The following is a 21,803-nucleotide window of genomic DNA, read 5'->3' on the forward strand; positions in this document are numbered from 1 at the left end:
GAACGGGAGCTCACCCCATTACGCGGCACTAGGGATTCGAACCGCTGAACTGCCAACCTTTCGATCGACAAGCTCAGCATCTTAGCCACTGAGCTACCACGTATCCCTATATGAGCCACTGCATCCCTATTGAAGGTCATATGTGTATAATTTGAAGACACTTTTAACAGAACTAAAGAAAGCTTCAAAGCATCCCTGGAAGAGTGGAGTACACCTTGAAAGGAACAAAGGAAGCTTCAAAGCATCCATGGAAGAGAAGATGACACCTTGAAAGTCCGCAGACAGGTTTGCCTGGGGCATCCTAAAAGAATAGAGTTGCCCAACCCAACCCTTTGCTTCTTGAGTAATCCTCTCTTGCTGTTGGCCAGGGATCTCGTTCGCTAGAGAAGAACAAGAGAGAGCTTCTGGCTGGGCTTCCAGAAACCAGCCGAGCTCTCAAATAACACCATGTACTCTCTCGCTCTTTGCTTCCTGATCCCGCTCCTGCATCCAGGTAAGTCCTTTGGATCGATAGAGCTTTATGGGATGATTTTTTTTTGACCATGGAGGGGGTTGCTCCCGGCTCTTCTAGGTGCGCTGCAGGAGTTTTGGTTTCTCTCTTCCATTTCTGATTACACCGGTTTGCGAACAAACTCTTGGAAAGCCTTCCTTCAAAGCTGAAGTGGCTTGATTGGCAACAACGAGCGATGTTAAATGTTTGGCTCCCCGCTTCCTGCAAATTCTTCAGGCTCTCCCATCCCTCTTCACGCAGAGAAACCAATCAGGCTGGCTTTGTTTGAACAGGTGGCAATCTCAATTGAGAAAACTTGTCTTTCTCCCTTTCCCGGTATTTTGATGCAGGTTTAAGGAAGAAGGGAATAAAGAACGGGTGGTAAAGGGGTGATTTTTCTCAATCAAGCTATGCGGAAAAGAGTTGAGCCATTGTTTGCTAGAAATCTTTTGAAAAGCCTTATATAAGGACATCATAATTGTGTGTGTGTGTGTGTGTGTGTGTAGGTGCCATCTTCTTCCTGGTCCTCTGGAGGAGGAAGAACAGGGTCTATGAAACAAGAAACAGATAAGCCATCATGAAATCGGCACCTTTGAGGATTTTTCCATTCTTCTATCCCAAGAGCTGATGGACATCGCTAGCTGCAGACACCAAGTTATGCTAATCTATTCTTGTTAGCTGGGGTCATGGGGATCTCAGTTGAACCAATAGCTTTCCGTCCCAATTTGGGGAAGATTTCTTTGCTTTACGGACTACAGATCCATGATCTGAAACAATCAGATAACCTTTACTGTCATTTTTTTTTAAGGTGGGCACGCTGGCTCACATTGAAAATGAATTTTTGTTGCCTGCTCTCAAAAGAAAGTAGATCTCTCTCTACCCATACCCATACCCAACACACATATATACATGCTATATAGCAATAGCACTTAGACTTATATACCATTTCCCAGTACTTTACAGCCCTCTCTAAATAGTTTACAGAGTCAGCCTGTTGCCCCCAACAATCTGAGTCCTCCTCCCTCGGAAGGATGGAAGGCTGAGTCAACCATGAGCCGGTGAGACTTGAACTGCCAAACTGCTGGCAGTCGGCAGTCATATATCTACATCCATATCCATATCCATATCCATATTTATCTCTATCTCTATCTCTATCTCTATCTCTATCTCTATCTCTATCTCTATCTCTATCTCTATCTCTATCTCTATCTCTATCTCTATCTCTATCTCTATCTCTATCTATCTATCCGATATATATAGATATGGGTAGATGGGTAAATAGATAGATAGACAGACAGACAGATATAGATAGATAGATAGACAGATAGATAGATAGATGACTGCCGACTGTATTAATCACTGTCCATTTTGCATACATAGCGGAAAGAGGAAACTTGAGAGTTCACAAGGTTGATGCTATAGGGAACAAAACTGTGACTGAATCTCTGCTTCGGAAACCACGAAGACCCCCCCTCCCCCACAAGGTAACAAGGAAAACAGGTCATGAAGAGGACATGTAGGAACCCAGACAACACTGTGGGCCTTGCTCAAGCATCCCTTATAAACTATGTCCTGGATAGAAAGGGGCGGACTACCAACAGAGAGACAGGCTCCGTGCTTTCCATGATGACAAGAGCAAATCGGTCTTTCTCGTCTTCCGTTCTCTTTGGTAAGACCCGATCCCATCAGGAAGTGCCTACCAAATGGCTAAAGATGGCAGATAGCCAGCCCTGGATTAGCGATTAAGCAATATAATCATGTGCAAAGGGCACCAAGGGAGTGGGGCTAAAATAGAGGTGTTTTTCTCTCCCTTAGGTGTCAGACCCTTTCATCAACACACTTGACTTTAGTCAATTTTTTTTGTAACTGTCCTTATTTGCCCTCAGGTTGCTCAACTAAGTTCCTCTAATGAGGAACAACAGAAGTTTAATGTGCTTTAAGAGGTGTTTGTTTTGCAATGGCTTAAAGACATCTGAACAGCAATGCTATGGGCAATTCAGTACGGTCTGGTCCAGCCAATAAGAAATAGGAGATTCTTTGCAACTCTACCCAGCTGCCTTTCTCTTCTCTTCTCTTGTTTGTATGTTTTTGTTTTTAAATTTTGGACCTGTTTATCCGTCTTAATTTTTTTCTTAATCCTTAGCTCTCAGCCTTAAGGCTTAATCGTTCTGCAAGAAGTAGGATGGGTTGAGTTGACTCAGCTCCAAAACAGGCAAGGAATTGGTGTGTTTGTTCAGCCTGATCATTGATCCATAACTCATTTGGGTGGGTCCTTTTTCAGTCTTTTTTTTTTTAAATATTGATCCCCCCACCCTTAGCAAAGTTCATGAGTTTTTAAAAGTAGAACAATTAGGGGAAGTTTAATTTAATTTAATCTAATTAATTCAATTGATATGCCGCCCCTCTCCGAAGACTCAGGGCGGCTCACAATACATTTTAAAAAATCGTTATAAAAAACATTTAAAAATTAAAAACATTAAAAACATTAAAAACTCATGGCCGGATCTTGCCAGATCACAAGAGCGAGATCAACGGCCCCAGGCCTGCCAGAAAAGCCAGGTCTTCACTGCTTTTTGGAAGGCCAATAGGGTGGGGATGGTCCGGACCTCAGGAGGTAACTGGTTCCAGAGAGCTGGGGCAGCCACAGAGAAGGCTCTCCCCTGCAGGCCCGCCAGCCGGCATTGTTTAGCTGACGGGACCCGGAGGAGACCAACTCTGTGGGATTTTACCAGTCGCTGGGAGCGATGTGGCAGAAGGCAGTCTTGAAGATAACCTGGCCCTAAGCCATGTAGGGCTTTAAAGGTAATAACCAACACCTTGAATTGTGACCGGAGACCAATAGGGAGCCAGAGTTTAATAGAGAATAATGATTTAGTGGAATCAAGTCCATGCGCTGTAGAATGAGAGGTCTTCGCTGGAGTACCGAACGCCGTAAAATACTTCTGAAGACAATTTCAGATATAAGTCACAAGCAGACATTCTACAAGTGTTGAATTATTTAGCTTCTCCCATTTGCTCGTGATCTAAAACAGGAAGGCGTTGGGGATTGGGGAGATGTGGCTTTCAGATTTGATATTTGATACCCATCTAGGTTCACGACAAACTGCTGGAAACACACTGTTTGTTCAAGCTCTATTCAGGCTGGAGATGAGTAGGTACTGAAATGGTTCTTCTGGCACCAATTTCATCGAGATGATTTTAGTCACTGTCTTTCAACATTTCCCTGTAGTTGATGCCATCTTCTGTTTCAACTGCACCAGCACAGAAGGTTATAATTGCAGCACAGCTCAGCAGAAATGTTCATTTGCGGTCAACAGCTGTATCACCATTGCCAGGGATGAGGACACAGGTCAGTAACTATATTTCAGTCTGCCTCTAAAACAAATTAGTATGGAAAATAATGATATTTTTTTTCTATGTCTATTTCTACTATTTCTAGTTCTATCATCTATCTATCTATCTATCTATCTATCTATCTATCTATCTATCTATCTATCTATCATCTACCTATCTACCTACCTACCTACCTACCTACCTATCTTCTATCAGAGAGTCTCTCTGTTTCTGTCTCTCTGTCTCTCGCTTTCATCATCTATCTTCTATATCATCTCTCTTTCTCATCTATCATCTATCTATCATCTATGTATCTATTTATCTTCTATATCATCTCTCTCTCTCCCATCCATCCACCTACCTACCTACCTACCTACCTACCTACCTATCATCTATCTCTCTGTCTCTCTCTTTCTCTATCTTCTATATCATCTCTCTCTCCTATCAGTATATCTATCTATCTATCTATCTATCTATCTATCTATCTATCTATCTATCATCTATCTATCTATCTATCTATCTATCTATCTATCTATCTATCATCTATGTATCTATTTATCTTCTATATCATCTCTTTCTCTCCCATCTATCCATCCATCCATCCATCCATCCATCCATCCATCCATCCATCCACCTATCTACCTACCTACCTACCTACCTATCATCTATCTCTCTGTCTCTCTGTATCATCATCTATCTTTTATATCATCTCTCTCTCTCATCTCTCTCTCTCATCTATCTATCTATCTATCTATCTATCTATCTATCTATCTATCTATCTATCTATCTATCTATCATCTAATCTATCACTCCAGAGGGCAGATGGTGGTTTTGCGTTTAGCATAAGAGCACATGCTGAGAGATTTATTTGCACCAATTCTTCTCTGAGGTTTGTAAGCTTCGAAATTGTGATCTTTCCCCACACTGCTAGCTGAAATTCATTACTTGATTCAGAAGACAGAGATAGGAGGTTGGACCTTTGGTGCAAAAACTGTCCCTGAGTTAGGGTTGTCCATGCCGAACTCCAAGACTCCATCTCGCCAGCATGCATCATTATATGAGATGGTCATTATGAATATAGAATGATAGGGCTGGAGACCCCCTGCCCGAGGGAGGAGACTTTATTGCTTTCAGAAAGATTTCAAAGCAAATTGGTCAGGTTTGCCACAATACATGCAGAAGAGAGTCAGACTGGAAAGTTAAAAAATCTATTTACCAACCCACACTGGACCAGCCTGGCATACAGGTAGTCCTTGATTTATGACACTATCCTTTGGACAACTGTAGAGGAAAAGAAGGGAAAACATTCCTATTTCAGGAATTGACCTGAATTTTCTAATTGACCTGACTTCCATCCCCAGGGACCCAGGACATCGAAAACCCAGTTTACGAGAAGAAGTGCAATTCCGACGATCGATTGTGCAACCAGTTTTATGGCTTGGTGGCGGGGGATTTTCGCATGCGGTGGAATTCCAGCTGTTGCCGTGCCGACCGCTGTAATATTGAGGAAATAACCGGTAAAGAACTGGAGTTGTTTTGATCAAAGAAGCCTATTTTTGCTTAGTCTAATCACTTGAGCAAAATCATCTCATTTTGTAGAGATTCTCAGGTTCTTTTTTTGGGTCTCTCCATCCATAGTTCAAAAAGCATCTCAGAATCGGAATGGAATCCGTTGCAATTCATGCTTTGCCCATGGCACAGATTTGTGTCTTAATAAGACGGAGGTGGCCTGCACAGGTCCCATGACACACTGCATCCACTTTGCCACCCGTGCAAAGAAAGGTAAGTAGATAGCTCCATCTTTTGTCCATTGGAATTCTACTTTCAATACGTAGTCCTCAACTTACAACCACATTTGAGACCAGAATTTCTGTTGTTGAGCAAGGCGGTTGTTAAATAAGTTGCACCCATTTTTTTTTTTTTGGCCACAATTGTTAAATTGTGAATTACTGCAGTTGCTAAGTAAATCACATGGTTATTAAGCAAATACAGTTTCACTCGTTGACTTTGCATGTTGGAAGCCAGTTGGGAAGGTCACAAATGGCAATCGCACGACCTTAGGGCATTGCAACCATTATAAATGCACGTCGGTTGCCAAGCAGCCAAATTTTGATCACGTGACTGTGGCAACATTGCGATGGCTGTAAGTGTGAAGATCGGTCATAAGTCACTTTTCTCAGAGCCATTGTAACTTTGCTCGCAAAATTAATGGTTGTAAGTCAAGGACTTACAAAGGACGCGGTGGCTCAGTGGCTAAGACACTGAGCTTGTTGATCGAAAAGTCGACAGTTCAGAGGTTCGAATCCCTGGTGCCGCGTAATGGGGTGAGCTCCTGTTTCTTGTCCCAGCTTCTGCCAACCTAGCAGTTCGAAAGCATATAAAAAAATGCAAGTAGAAAAATAGGGACCACCTTTGGTGGGAAGGGAACAGTGTTCTGTGCGCTTTTGGTATTGAGTCATGCCGGCCACATGACCACGGAGATGTCTTTGGACAGCGCTGGCTCTTTGGCTTTGAAACGGAGATGAGCACCGCCCCCTAGAGTCAGGAACGACTAGCACATATGTGCGAGGGGAACCTTTACCTTTTACCTTAAAGTCAAGGACTAGTTCCTGACTCAATGTTTCTCAAAGTGAATTTGCAACCATGTTGATAAATAAGGAAGTGCAACAGAATCAAAAACTCACCGTTATTCTCAGAAGAATTCTAGAGATAGTTCCGTTCATTCAACCTGACTAATTCTTTCCCCTCCCATCCTTCCAATATAGAAACATTCAAGGACCAACAGGTTACCTTCACAGGATGTGCTACCAAGAACCTGTGCGACATGGGAGCGGTGGCATTGTTTGCTGCTGGCCGCGATGTGGATGTCACCACCAACATGTGCAGTTTTGCACCAGGAATTGTTTCTCGACACAACTTGGTCTGGTCCTTTTTAGTGGGGCTACTCATTCTTAATATTTGCGTCTGAGTTTTCCTACAAACTCCCAGCATTGCCTACTTGGTCATCTTCTAAGTAGTCCCTCCCTACTTCTTCTTCTACTGTGTTGGTCTGCTTTCATCTCCCCTCTACAACAAAGTTGTTGTAACTTTACTTTACCAAAGAACTACCATATTTTTTGGAGTATAAGACGCACTGGACTATAAGACGCACCTATCTTTTTTGGTGAGGAAAACAAGAAAAAGAAATCTGCCTCTGCCTCCCAGCAATTTTTCCTCATTGCAGCAAGCAGCAGAGGCCCACGCAAAACAGCTGAGAGCAAAACAGCTGAGAGTTGGGAGGCCGATCCAATCAACTTGGGCTAATTAGACTGTGCTGAAGCTGAAAGGAGCTGTTTCTTCTTGCTGCTTGCTACAAGGAGGTAAACTGCTGGGAGGCAGAGGCCAAAGGGTGGGGGTTAGTGGATGGCGGGGCTACATTTGGTGTATAAGACACACCTAAATTTCATTTTAGGGGGGGAAAAGGTGTGTCTAATACTCTGAAAAATACGGTAAGAAAGGCTGGCAAACCCTTCTCTCTAGTAATAGTTTACCAGTGGCTAGACACCCAGTCTGAAACCTGAAGGAAGGTGTTGGACATGGAATCAAATTGTGCAGCCAGTTCCTGTTTCTTTGGTCTTGGTCAGTGGGGAAGGTTTCTGCCCTGGGAAGGGTCCAGAAACTCACTTCTTCCAGAAGAGACAAATTGGCAAAGTGTGAGCAGAAGAAATCAGGGTGGTTTTACCGGATTTAAACATCATTGCCAAGCTTTTCATGTATTTAAGTGTGAAATATAAATGGAGGAGCAATTTGAGTGTTTTGATACCTGCACCCTAGCCCCACTCATGTTTTGCACTGCAGCCAGCCACTCAAGAAATTCTACCCTCCTCTTTAGTGGATAAAGAATTGGAATTGGACCAGGTTCAACTCTTTACCTAGCTATGAGAAACAGAAGCTGTATTTACTCACAACATGGTTATTCCATTTGCTTTGTTTGCACAACTGCAATATTGGCTAATTAAATGGAATCATGCAATATGGTAGGCCACCAAGTCACAATTATCCAATGTTGAAACTAACGATTCATTAGTGCAGGTGACATAGTTAAACCTCCTATATGAAAACATCCACTGGATCTCCATCTCCTCCTCCTCCTCCTCCTCCTCCTCCTCCTCCTCCTCTCTTTGACCCAGAGTTATTCCTTGCAGCTTTTGTAGCCTCTTCCTTTTCTGTAGGGCAACCAACAATGCTATTTTCCCTGCCCTGTGATTCATCATCAGGCCCAGATGGTCTAGTGCAGTGTTTCTCAACCTTGGAAGCTTGAAGATGGGTGAACTTCAACTCCCAGAATCCCACAACCAGCGCTGCTGGCTGGGGGATTCTGGGAGTTGAAGTCCACCCATCTTCAAGCTACCAAGGTTGAGAAATGCTGGTCTAGTGTGTCTCACTGATTCAGAGTTTCTCAACCTCCGCAGCTTTAAGAGATTATTTTAAAACAACTGTAAGTGTTGTTAAACAGCAATTTCAAGTGCTTTTCAACCTCACCATGCTAGCTGGAGAGCTGTGGGAGTCGGTCCACACATTCTAAAGTTGTGGAAGCTGAGAAATGTTGCACTAGATCCGGTGTCTGCAACCCGCAGCTCTGGAGCCACATGTGGCTCTTTGACCCCTCTCCTGCGGCTCCCTACCAACCCAGTCGGCAACCTGCTCTCCGCCCTGAGACACTGGCCCAACACGGCCATGGCCGACGTCAACCTCGCTAACACAAGGGCTGGTGGGATGGGAATGGCATATGCACCAAAGACAAATTCCTTGTGTGTCCAATCACACTTGGCCAATAAAGAATTGTAATCTAATCTAATAGTGGTTGTTGTGAGGAAAATAGGAGAAAGAAGTATTATATAGAATATTTACAAAAATAATAAAGATGAGGTAAAAAGCGATTAAAATAAATAACTCCTGCCACTTGTTCCATCACTTGAATAACTCCACAAGACTCAATTATTTGCATTCTTAGTTTATTTAGGTGATAGCTTAATGGCAGTTGAAAGTTAAGAAAGAACCTCAGAGCGAGCTAGAACATCAAAGCATAGTAATTAAAAACCCATCACTCATCACCAACGCAAATCACAAACTTTAATCTCTAATTTGAGTATCTTTGATCCCAAATTCTTACTTCTTTGGATAAAGCTCTTAATTCCATCCCCGCCCAAATGTTCTTGAAAAGCCGTTCCATCCTTCCAGTCCCTCAGGATTCTGGCATTCTACTCTTTCAAAGTTTAAACGAAGTAATCCATTCCCATACTCCGTTTCTCCTTCTGGGTAGGTACAGGCATTCTTGTTTGCACATCCTTGGGCAGTGACTGTTGAACGGAATGCTGACACTGGGGAAGAAAAGGGGGAGAAGGAAGCATTTAGGAAACTTTTCTTAGTTTTCCCTTTCACTTTTAATGGCGTGGCACTGAGATACATTAACGAATGTATGCAGTGGTGGGTTGCTGCCGGTTTAACAACTGGTTTGGTGATTGCGCGCGCATCAGTGGTGGGTTCCTTCCGGTTCGGTCCGGTTCAGCCAAGCCGGTAGCGGTGACAATATGATGTCACTGAACCGGTTCACCCCCCCGCCCTCCCCGCCACCCACGTTATTCTTACCTTTTATTTGGTCCCACCCCCAATCTATTGCTGCCTCCTGAGTCCCAGCTGATGACTAGAGGGAAAAAAACTGTTTAAACTCTTGCCGCGGGGCCTCAAAGGGCTGTCCTACAGCTGATCAGTGTTAAAAGCAAACAAATGAGTCGGGTCGTAAGTGCGAGGACTGGTCATAAATGCGAGGACCTTCCAGAAATGACTCTGACCAGCTAACCACACCCACCTAGTCACATGACCTCCAAGCCACACCCACAAAAAAGTCATGCCCACAGAACCGGTAGTAAAATAATTTAGAACCCACCCCTGGTGCGCATGCCTGCTTTGCGTCCGTGCACAGTTTTACAAATACTAACCTTCTGTGTTACCACTTGGGAGTAACACAGCTGAGGAGCAGATTGCCGCTCTGCAGCGCCAATCAGCTGAGAAGATAAAGGTAAGTCAAGCACAGGGGCAGGCGGGTGGGCCGGCCAACCTGATCATCCGAGTGAATCGGTTTGCTCCCAGCTGATCGTCGGAGCTACCGGTTCACCCAAAGCAGTCCAAACTGGTAGAATCCCACCCCTGATATGTATATATCTGTCCGGTCATCTAGACAAGGCCTTCCTTGTGAGGCAAATAAGGAGTGGATGAGATGTTTGATAGCCCATTGTCTTGGACAGTCTCTCCCCTGAGGCATGTCCTACCCCCACTCTGTCAACCACCCCCAAATTACTAAAAATCTGTTTTAAATCCAGCAGCATTTGGGCCCCCATTGATTGACTAAGGGGGATCTATCTCAAGTTTTGAATCAAAAGCTTTTCTTGTTGTTTTCTTTCTTGAAAAAAAAAAAAAGAACTGAACTGAACGTAGCCAAAGACCGAAATATGGGTTTTACTTTGTACTGTTTATGTTTCTCTTTCATTTGCTGTAGGCTGAATTTCATTTGTTTCTAAAATGTTCCTCCCCAAAGTGATAAAGGATGAGGTTGCTCACGTGCGTAGGTGTTGAATTTCACACGGAAACACTGGTTCTCATCACCGAGACACAGCACGGATCCATTTTGTTCAGAAGAACCATTTTGTTCATAAGAGCCTGGACAGTAGAACCCGTTGGGTTTCATGAGCTCACGCTTTGGTACTGCAAAGAGGAAGCTTCAGAGTTAGCAAATACTTTTAACAACCACAATACTGAGTATGTCTAGTCTGATGAAAAGAAGGTCTAGGGGAGACATGATAGCAGTCTTCCAATATCTCAGGGGCTGCCACAAAGAAGAGGGAGTCAAGCTCTTCTCCAAAGCACCAGAGGGCAGGACAAGAAGCAATGGGTGGAAACTAATTAAGGAGAGAAGCAACCTAGAACTAAGGAGAAATTTCCTGACAGTGAGAACAATCGGTGGAACAACTTGCCTCCAGAAGTTGTGAATGCTCCAACACTGGAAGTTTTAAAGAAGAGATTGGATAACCATTTGTCTGAAGTGGTGTAGGGTTTCCTGCCTAAGCAGGAGGTTGGACTAGAAGACCTCCAAGGTTCCTTTCAACTCTGTTATTCTATTCTATTCTATTCTATTCTATTCTATTCTATTCTATTCTATTCTATTCTATTCTATTCTATTCTATTCTATTCTATCCCATCCCATCCCATCCCATCCCATCCCATCCCATCCCATCCCATCCCATCCCATCTTTTAGCGACAACGTCTTCCTAAGGACTTTCATGCTACTTGATCCCTCCGCCGACAAACATACAGGGTGCCGAAAGCAGTGACAACCTGCTCTTTGAAACGGGAGAGTCTGCTGCAGAGATGGGTTTCAGCAGGTTCTGACCAGTTCTGGAGAACCGGTAGTGGAAATTTTGAGTAGTTTGGAGAACCGGCAAATGCCATCTTTGACTGGCCCTGCCCCCGTCTATTCTCTGCCTCTAGAGTCCCAGCTGATTGGGAGGAAATGGGGATTTTGCAGTAACCTTCCCCTGGGGTGGGGAGGGAATGGAGATTTTACAGTATTCTTCCCCTGCCACACCCACCAAGCCATGCCCACCAAGCCACACCCACAGAACTGGTAATAAAAAAATTTGAAACCTACCACTGGTCTGCTGGTTGTTAGAATGGGCATTTTAATCTCAGGTTACTTACTAGGAAGAGGTGCTGTATTACAGTCATCGGTCTCACAACACTCTACTCTCAGCTGCTGGAATTTGCCGGCTAGCGATGTGAGGCTAGAATAAGCTTTGGAGCATTGCTTATCTGTTGCACATGACTTGTAAGTAAAGGATAGTGGAGCTCTGGCTGCAAAATTAAATCAGAAAAACAAAACAAAACCTCATTGTGGCAGGTAACAGAGAAATAAAAACATCCACCCTTCCAATTTAAAGATTTAAATTCAGATGCTTCTGATGATCAATTCTAAGTAGTGGAGAGGTTTTCAGCTAAGGATAAGGGGGCATAGATCTCGTGATGCTCCCTCTAGATTATCCTGCGATGAAATGGAAATCATGGAGAGGTGCCATAAAGACAGGGATGGGTTCTACTTACCTTTACTACCGGTTTGCAATGGGAGCACACGTGCAAGCGCAGATCGTCCATGATGACATCCTGGTGGATAGGCGGAGCCTCTCGCTGCTTTTACTACCGGTTTGCAAGAACCAGACCAAACCGGGAGCAACCCACCACTGCATAAAGAACTGCGGTGGCACAGTGTTAGAATGCAGTACTGCAGGCTACTTCTGCTGACTGCCGGCTGCCAGCACTTCGGCAGTTCGAATCTAGGGGTGAAATGCTCTCGGTTCGGACCGGATCGCCCAATCCGGTAGCGATGGCGGCGGGTGGTTCGGAGAACCAGTAGCAAAAATCCCTCCCCACCCCCATGCCCAGCTGAGCCGCGCAATCATCAGAGGCTTTTAATTTTTTTTTAAAAGCATTTTTTCTACAACCTCTTCGGCTGAAAAAATGCTTTTAAAAGTAAAAAGAAAAGCCTCTGCTGATCAGGCAAGTCAGCTGGGATCGTCAGAGGCTTTTAAAAGCATTTTTTTAACAACCTCTTTGGCCATGCCCACTGAGTTATATTACCCCCACCACCACCAAGCCACACCCACAGAACTGGTAGTAACAAATTTTACATTTCACCACTGTTCGAATCTCATCAGGCTCAAGGTTGACTTAGCCTTCCGTACTTCCGAGGTCAGTAAAATGAGGACTCAGATTGTTGGGGGCAATACGCTGACCCCGTAAACTGCTTAGAAAGGGCTGTTTAAACACTGTGGAGCGGTATATAAATCTAGGTGCTATTGATATTGCTATTGGAGAGCATTCTAACACCTTTGACTTCACCTGGGAGAAATTTACTCCAACTTCTTACTCCAGATAGGCTCGGATGAGATGGAGAAGAGTGATTAGAGAGCATTCTAACACCTTTGACTTCACCTGGGAGAAATTTACTCCAACTTCTTACTCCAGATAGGCTCGGATGAGATGGAGAAGAGTGATTAGAGAGCATTCTAACAGCTTTGACTTCACCTGGGAGAAATTTACTCCAACTTCTTACTCCAGATAGGCTCGGATGAGATGGAGAAGAGTGATTAGAGAGCATTCTAACAGCTTTGACTTCACCTGGGAGAAATTTACTCCAACTTCTTACTCCAGATAGGCTCGGATGAGATGGAGAAGAGTGATTAGAGAGCATTCTAACAGCTTTGACTTCACCTGGGAGAAATTTACTCCAACTTCTTACTCCAGATAGGCTCGGATGAGATGGAGAAGAGTGATTAGAGAGCATTCTAACACCTTTGACTTCACCAAGGAACGTTTCTATTCTTTTGAGCTGAATGAGGTGCAGTATGATGAGTTTAACAGATGCCGTTGTGTTCCTGATTGATGGCAACTAGATGTAGGAAACAGCCCAGGTACGGGGAAATGTCTGTTGTGACTCCCACCAACACCTATAAATCACCCCTTGATCCTCTGAGGACCAAAGGTATGAACATGGCAAACATCATTAAGACTGAAAGTGCATTTCACTCACTCATAGTGCTGCGAAAGGAAAGTGAAAGACAATATTCTTCACCCGGTCCACATTCCACCGACTTCATGTCCTCGTTTTTGCATTCTTCTTTACAGGCAAAGCAGGACTGGCAGTTTAAAGATGCCGCTGCAAATAGAAGAAGAAAAAAAGGAAGGAACGAAGGGAGGGAGGGAGGGAGAGAGGGAAGGAAGGAAGGAAGGAAGGAGATTTCTAATCAGTCATGCTGTAGTTCTAGCAATGTTGAAGATCTGTAATGAGATAATTATCAGGCAGTCCTCAATTTACGGTGATCATTCAAAATATAGCGATTCCCTGAGAGAACCCACAATTGAAATTCTTTCCTTACTTTGGACAAATCCTTAACTACAATTTAGTCAAAATTCTTCCAGATTTCTCTTCCCTCCCATATTTACCGCTGGCGTTACCTGTTGAGATGACTGAAGAGAGGAGGCACAGGACAAAAATTCTAGCAGACATTATGATGACAGTGGTGAATCGACTGTGTTTAGTGACGGCAGTGTGAGATATTTATAGTTCCTGGCGTATGCCGACCTTGGAGGATGAGTTTGAAGAAATCTGCTGAGGAGGTGGAAGGGGAGTTGGGGATGACAATCAAATCCCACACAGAGTAGTAGAGCAACATCAACTTACACAAGAAGTTGGAGCATGGGAAAACTTGTACAGAATGCATCAAGATGAGTTAGGCAGTTAGTCATATAGATCAGTGGTCCCCAACCCCCGGTCCGCGGACCGGTGCCGGGCCGTGGAGTACCTGGCACCGGGCCGCGCAGCGGCCGGGGGACATGAACGCTGCAGCGCAAAGGCTCCTGGGCCGTGCGCAATGGGCCGTGCGCAAAAGCTCCTGGGCCGTGCCCCCACCCCTGCGCGCGCTCAGCGGGCCGTGGCGATAAAAAGGTTGGGGACCACTGATATAGATGGTGAAGAAAAACTTGATCTGTGCTCTTCCAGTTCATGATGTGGGGTCCATGTGGTAATGCCTATCTATTAACGGGGTAAGAAATGAGGCTCAAAATCACCATTGGGTTGAGATTATTTTGGTAACATTTCAGGAGGAACCATAAATGTGATCGGGCAGTGTAGAAGCACTTAGCTCAATAGTAGTAACTGGGAGTGGGCAATCACTTAAATATGAGCCAGCCGTGTGTTGCAGCTTCCAAAAAAGCCAACACAGTTTATTTATTTATTTATTGGTTCGATTTATATGCCGCCCTTCTCCGGAGACTCAGGGCGGCTTACAATGCGTTAAGCAATAGTCTTCATACTTTTGTATATACCTGCTTAGTAGGGCTTTTGGCCCCCCCTAAGCGATGTTCTTTTTTATACAAAGTCAGCTTATTGCCCCCCCCCCAATCCTGGTCCTCATTTTACCTACCTCAGAAGGATGGAAGGCTGAGTCAACCTTGAGCCCGCTGAGATTTGAACTTGCAGTAATTGCAGGCAGCTGGCAGCTAAGTGCTACTTAATAGCACTTTAGTCCGCTGCGCCACCAAGGCTCAATAGTTCTACGTTGCATTAACAGAGGGATAGAATTAAGATCACGTGAAGTGTTAATACCACTTTATAACGCCCTGGTAAGGTCACACTTGGAATATTGCATCCAGTTTTGGTCACCACAATGTAAAAAAAAGATTGAGACTCTAGAAAGAGTGCAGAGAAGAGCAACAAAGATGATGAGGGGACTGGAGCCTAAAACATATGAAGAACAGTTGCAGGAACTGGGTATGTCTAGTTTAATGAAAAGAAGGACTAGAGGTGACATGATAGCAGTCTTCCAATATCTAAGGGGCTTCCACAAGGAAGAGAGAGGATGTGTGTGTCAACCTATTCTCCAAAGGACAAGAAACAATGGGTGAAAACTAATCAAGGAGAGAAGCAACTTAGAACTAAGGAAACAATTCCTGATAATGAGAACAATTAACCAGTGGGAAACTTGCCTCCAGAAGTTGTAAATGCTCCAACACTGGAGGTTTTTAAGAAGAGATTTGACAACCATTTGTCTGAAATGATATAGGGTTTCCTGCCTACATGGGGGGTTTGGATTAGAAGACGTCCAAGGTCTCTTCCAACTTATTCACCAGGAAGGTGTGATGAAACAAGAATGTCCTCCAGATTCTTCTCTCTACCACAGGGGTCTCCAACCTTGGCAACTTTAAAACTTGTGGACTTCAACTTTGAAAGTTCCTCAGCCAGCAAAACTGGCTGAGCAACTCTAGGAGTTTAAGTCTACAATTTAATTTAATTTAATTTAATTTAATTTAATTTAATTTAATTTAATTTAATTTAATTTAATTTAATTTAATTTAATTTAATTTAATTTAATTTAATTTAATTTATTGTGTTTCTATGCAGCCCATCTCTCAAGGGACTCTGGGAGGCTTACAGCAAAAATAATGCGAACAATGAACATAGAAAAATTATTAAAAAACTTTATAAAAACATTTTAAAAACATTAAAAGCCCATGCATGTCATTCATGGCCGGATCTCGCAAAATTGCAACAGTGAGATAAACGGCCCCAGGCCTGCTGGAAAAGCCAGGTCTTCACCGCTTTCCGGAAGGCCAATACGGTGGAGGCGGTCCAGACTTCAGGAGGTAACTGGTTCCAGAGAACTGGGGCAGCCACAGAGAAGGCCCTTCCCCCGTGGGCCCGCCAGCCGGCATTGTTTAGGTGACGGGACCTGGAGGAGACCAACTCTGTGCGATCTTACCGGTCGCTGGGAGCTATGCGGTAGAAGGCGGTCTCGAAGATAGCCTGGCCCTGAGCCATGTAGGGCTTTAAAGGTAATAACCAACATCTTGAATTGTGACCGGAGACCAATAGGGAGCCAGTGCAGCTCGCGGAGAATTGGTGTAATGCGGGTGTACCTAGGTGCACCCACAACAGCTCGCGCAGCTGCATTCTGGACCAACACTGTAGTCTCCGAACACTCTTCAAGGGTAGCCCCATGTAGAGCGCGTTGCAATAATCTAACCGTGAAGTGACAAGGGCATGAGTGACTGTGAGGAGAGCCTCCTGATCCAAGTAGGGTCGCAATTGGTCGCAACCAGACGAGCCTGTGCAAAGGTCCCCCTAGCTACAGCTGCCAGATGTTGCTCTAATCTCAGCTGTGAGTCTAGGAGGACACCCAAATTGCGAGCCCGTTCTGAGGGGGACAATTTCTCCCCCCCAGAACCAAGGATGGACAGTTGACATAGTCTTTAGGAGGCAATACCCAAGTCTTCAAGTTGCCAAGGTTGGAGACCCCTGCTCTAGCATATCTATCTATGGGCTGAAACACTGCTGACGTTCCTCGGTTGAACATGTCTACTCTGTCCAGTTTGCCAGGTTCACAGATAGGAGACCCATGATACGCTCAAAGAACCACTCCTTCCTAGAAACCGTGGATTGTAAATCACCCTGAATTCAATATGTTGAATTCCATTCGTGTTGCACCGGATTGCAGCACAACATTTGCAAGAATTCACATAAATTAAGCTCTGCAACTTTTTGGATCATTCCATAAGAAAGTCTGGAATGATGAGCTGCGTGTGGGAGGGAAAGGACAGTGGGAAAGAGTAGCTAGTTGAACGAGGAAATAATTGAACCTGGTCCCTCTAGGCTTGGCGCCAGCTCCCTTATGCCTCCAGTCCCATGATTAAGCTGCTTTGCAAACAGCAGAAAGATACTTCTGGAAAAGAGGAGGCGTCAGTTTCTCTCCTGGATTATGGGAATTTGTAATGCGGACAACATGAGGCAAGCAGTGGTGGGATTCAATTTTTTTACTACCGATTCTGCAGACAAGGCACCATAATTTAACACCAGCTGTCTGCAATTAAAGTAAGTTCGAATCTCACCCGGCTCAAGGTTGACTCAGCCTTCCATCCTTTCTAAGGTAGGTAAATTGAGGACCCAGTTTGTGGGGGCAATAAGCTGACTTTGTATAAATATACAAAAGTATGAAGGCTATTGCTTAACGCATTGTAAGACGCCCTGAGTCTTCGGAGAAGGGCGGCATATAAATCAAATAAAAAAAATAAAAAAATATGGCAACCAGATTTGTATCGGGTTTTTCAAAGATCTTTATGGTTTCATAAAGGCCACAAGAACATCAGGGCCAAAGAAAGAAAGAATCTGTATTGCTTTATAATATTTATGGAGTCTCAAAAGCACTTTTTCTGCTTTTTTCTTATCCCCAGTTGGAAATTTCACTGAAAAGTCCACTTACCAAAGATGTACGACATAGAATTCATGTTCCTTCCCTCTAGGATTTTCTCAGATAGCCGGTGGGCTGATGCAGTTCAATATCACCATCCTGGAATGCAAAAATGCATCTTCTTCTGAGCCTGATCATCAGTGACAGTTGGGAAGAGCTGAACCTTTTCTGCAATTATTGGAAAATTTGTTTTTTTAAAAAAATGGGAAAGTTGGAGATTTAATAGTGAGGTAAGTAGAGATTGGAATCAAAAATGCTTGTGATTCTTACATGAGTCAGTTGTGAAAAGCTGGAAATTTGGGCAAAAATGTTGAACTATCATGCTTTGAGATCACAGCTCAATAAAATTGGTGTTTTCAACCTTCAAAGTCCACAGAATCATCATAAAAATAAATAGCTATGACAAAGGAATCTGCATTCAGTATATTTTTATTTAGAATTTATATAAACAAAGGCGTTCTGAATAAAATAGCTCTTTCTGATCATTTAAGAAATGATTGTTGTATGCATTTTCACCTGGAATCTTTCTCACTGAGTTCTACAATGTCCTTTTGCCTGAAAGTTTATAGATTACTAATTCATTCATCTTATAACCTTTCACAGTATTCCCATAATCATGCCATGAAAACTTGGATGTTTGGCAACTGGCATGTATTTACAATGGTTGCAGCATCCTGACTCATGTCATCATGACCTGAGACTTTCCTGGCCAGTCACCACAGGCAATCGATAGCGAAAACTGGATTCGCTGAGTGACCGTGTGATTCCTGTTAACAACCACAGTCATCTGCTGAACACCCATGACAGGAAAGGTTATAAAATCAGACATGTTTTTATACTGTAGAACCCAAAATCACTGTTGATGACACCCATGTCAACAGCTTCAAATACTTTGGAAACATCATGATGGGTTTTTGGACAGAGAAATTGATTCCAGGATCACCAAGTTCAGCCACGTGCTGGGCTCTCTGTGTACTCTGCCTCACTAGCTGCTCTATGGCAGGGGTGTCAAACTCGATTTCATTGAGTGGCTACATCAAGGTGGTGTTTGACCTTGGGGGGGCAGGTGGGTGTGGCCAGGATGGGCATGGCTGGCCAGCTCGACGTCACTCATGTCGGGGGCACCTGTGGTAGCCCAAGGGCTCTGCCAGTGAAACCCTAGCTCAGGAGGAGATTTTTCTTAAGCAAGACAAGAAAGTTTTGAATGTGACAGTGTAATCAACCAATATCATGCTAAATATCATGGCATAAAAACAAACCTCACCGTTGTAAATAACAGCTGTGATGTTTTCGGCTGCGATGGCCTCCTGCAACCTGCTGCCAGTGAGATCTGACTTCAGATCCAGCCCAAACCCTCCTCATTCCAATTAATACGAAGCATTATTTATTTATTGGTTCGATTTATATGCCGCCCTTCTCCGGAGACTCAGGGTGGCTTACAATGCATTAAGCAATAGCCTTCATACTTTTGTATATACCTGCCCCCAAGCGGTGTTCTTTTTTATACAAAGTCAGTTTATTGCCCCCATAATCCGGGTCCTCATTTTACCTACCTCAAAAGGATGGAAGGCTGAGTCAACCTTGAGCCTGGTGAGATTTGAACTTGCAGTAATTGCAGGCAGCTGGTGCTAGTTAACAGCACTTTAGTCTGCTGTGCTACCAAGGCTCTATTGCGTTGTTGCAATATTTGTAAATATTCCAAAACCTATCTAAGAATACTGTAGTTAAGGAAAGCTTAGGCCACTGACTGCAAGCACTTTGGGCTCAGCGTGTCAAAAACTCAGGAAACGTCCAATTTGACTCTGCTACCCAGGAGACCGCGAGTTCTAGTCTCACTTTAAACACCATGCCAGTTCCTTTCTCTCAGCCCTGAGGAGGCGATGGCAAACTATTTCTGGAAATGCTGCCAAGAAAACCACAATAACCTATCCAAGCCATTGCCAAAAAAAATAAAAATAAAGCTACCAAGCCATTGGAACCTATACGGAGACGTGAACCAACAACCAACATGTCCTACCATCCTATCCATTCCATTTCTCATTCTTGAGCAAAAAGATAATGCTCGAATCCAGGGGTCAGCAACCTGCGGCTCCGGAGCCCCATGCGGCTCTTTGGGCCCTCTGCTGTGGCTCCCTGTCAGGTGATCCCACCACTGGCTGGCCCCACCCCTCGCCCTCCCCTCCCAGTCACTCCTCACCTGGCCTGAGAAGGTAAGAGCGACAGTGGAGAAGTGGCCAGGGCAGAGACAGAGAGATACAGAGAGAGAGAGAGGTAGGAGGGAGGGAGGGAGGGAGGGAGGGAGGGAGGGAGAGGAGAGAGAGATATGTCAAAAGGATTTTGTGGTTCCCAGTGTTTTTTAACAACTGGTTCTCTGCCCTAATGATCGGCTGGGTAGACGTGGCTGTGGGGAGGGGGTTATGTGACTGGTAGAAGTGAATGACATTGAGTTGGGCAGGTTTTGTGGCTCCCGGTGTTTTCTTTTCTGTGGGAAACGGGTCCAAATGGCTCTCTGAGTATTTAAGGTTGCAGACCCCTGCTCTAATCCATGTGAGATTTGGCTGTCATTGATATCTGATAACCAGTGGAACCACTTGCCTCCAGAAGTTGTGAATTCTCCAACATTGGAAGTTTTTAAGAAGAGATTGGACAACCATTTGCCTGAAATGTTATAGGATTTCCTGCTTGAGCAGGGGGCTGGACTAGAAGACCTCCAAGGTCCCTTCCAACTCTATTCTTCTATTCTCCCAGTCAACCTCCTCTTCAACACATATTCTCCAGTAATCATAGCACACCTGGAGAACTTTTGCCTTGAAATTTCCAAACATTATTTTCCAGAAATTTTCAAAAATTCTTCCTTCTTTTCTTTTCCCGAGCAGCTGATCTCTAAAATACAGGTTTCAATTCTTAGGATTTTCAGCAATGTCCATGTTGACGGGGGAATTCTGGGAATTATAGTCCATGGGCATCCTTGAAAAAAAATGTTGCAAAGGGGTATTTTTCTTTTTTTTATTTGATTTATATGCCGCCCTTCTCCGGAGACTCAGGGCGGCTTACAATGCGTTAAGCAATAGCCTTCATACTTTCGTATATTTTATACAAAGTCAGCTTATTGCCCCCACAAACTGGGTCCTCAATTTACCTACCTTAGAAAGGATGGAAGGCTGAGTCAACCTTGAGCCGGGTGAGATTCGAACTTACTTTAATTGCAGACAGCTGGTGTTAAATTACGGTGCCTTGTCTGCAGAATCGGTAGTAAAAAAAATTGAATCCCACCACTGCTTGCCTCATGTTGTCCGCATTACAAATTCCCATAATCCAGGAGAGAAACTGACGCCTCCTCTTTTCCAGAAGTATCTTTCTGCTGTTTGCAAAGCAGCTTAATCATGGGACTGGAGGCATAAGGGAGCTGGCGCCAAGCCTAGAGGGACCAGGTTCAATTATTTCCTCATTCAACTAGCTACTCTTTCCCACTGTCCTTTCCCTCCCACACGCAGCTCATCATTCCGGACTTTCTTATGGAATGGTCCAAAAAGTTGCAGAGCTTAATTTATGTGAATTCTTGCAAATGTTGTGCTGCAATCCGGTGCAACACGAATGGAATTCAACAGTATTGAATTCAGGGTGATTTACAATCCACGGTTTCTAGGAAGGAGTGGTTCTTTGAGCGTATCATGGGTCGTCTATCTGTGAACCTGGCAAACTGGCCCAGCTGGACAGAGTAGACGTGTTCAACCGAGGAACGTCAGCAGTGTTTCAGCCCATAGATAGATATGCTAGAGCAGGGGTCTCCAACCTTGGCAACTTGAAGACTTGGGTATTGCCTCCTAAAGACTATGTCAACTGTCCATCCTTGGTTCTGGGGGGGAGAAATTGTCCCCCTCAGAACGGGCTCGCAATTTGGGTGTCCTCCTAGACTCACAGCTGAGATTAGAGCAACATCTGGCAGCTGTAGCTAGGGGGACCTTTGCACAGGCTCGTCTGGTTGCGACCAATTGCGACCCTACTTGGATCAGGAGGCTCTCCTCACAGTCACTCATGCCCTTGTCACTTCTCGGTTAGATTATTGCAACACGCTCTACATGGGGCTACCCTTGAAGAGTGTTCGGAGACTACAGTTGGTCCAGAATGCAGCTGCGCGAGCTGTTGT

General features: G+C 44.3%; 2 protein-coding genes and 1 long non-coding RNA gene across 5 annotated transcripts in view; 2 read left to right on the top strand and 1 right to left on the bottom strand.

Annotated features, from left to right (window-relative positions):
* On the top strand, positions 1-9,080 carry LOC148112356 (phospholipase A2 inhibitor gamma subunit B-like). The gene is made up of 5 exons (XM_087876645.1): positions 1-493; positions 3,720-3,839; positions 5,185-5,340; positions 5,462-5,605; positions 6,589-9,080. Exons 1-5 carry the CDS (start codon positions 448-450, stop codon positions 6,789-6,791), a joined length of 669 nt encoding a protein of 222 aa, XP_087732771.1. The 5' UTR covers positions 1-447; the 3' UTR covers positions 6,792-9,080.
* The window catches only part of LOC117659763 (phospholipase A2 inhibitor gamma subunit B-like), a 27,962-nt gene continuing 14,959 nt past the window's right edge, over positions 8,801-21,803 (bottom strand). The window contains exons 1-5 of one of the 3 annotated variants that reach the window (XM_060682075.2): positions 13,869-13,982; positions 13,444-13,569; positions 11,559-11,711; positions 10,421-10,564; positions 8,801-9,183 (exon numbers count right to left, since the gene is read on the bottom strand). In XM_060682075.2, the coding sequence (XP_060538058.2) occupies positions 8,993-9,183; positions 10,421-10,564; positions 11,559-11,711; positions 13,444-13,569; positions 13,869-13,920 (666 nt within the window). In that variant the 5' untranslated portion in view covers positions 13,921-13,982 and the 3' untranslated portion in view covers positions 8,801-8,992. Of the gene's footprint in view, positions 9,184-10,420; positions 10,565-11,558; positions 11,712-13,443; positions 13,570-13,868; positions 13,983-21,803 lie in introns of those variants that run through there. The other 2 variants (XM_087876647.1, XM_060682076.2) reach the window with 2 other exon arrangements.
* Positions 17,093-18,063, top strand: LOC132709160 (uncharacterized). Its single transcript, XR_009620204.1, has 2 exons — positions 17,093-17,335; positions 17,640-18,063. It is a non-coding gene; the product is annotated as an uncharacterized LOC132709160 (long non-coding RNA).

Source organism: Pantherophis guttatus, chromosome 10 (genome assembly GCF_059756535.1).
Source record: "Pantherophis guttatus breed Tessera chromosome 10, ASM5975653v1, whole genome shotgun sequence".
NCBI classification, from domain to species: domain Eukaryota; kingdom Metazoa; phylum Chordata; class Lepidosauria; order Squamata; family Colubridae; genus Pantherophis; species Pantherophis guttatus.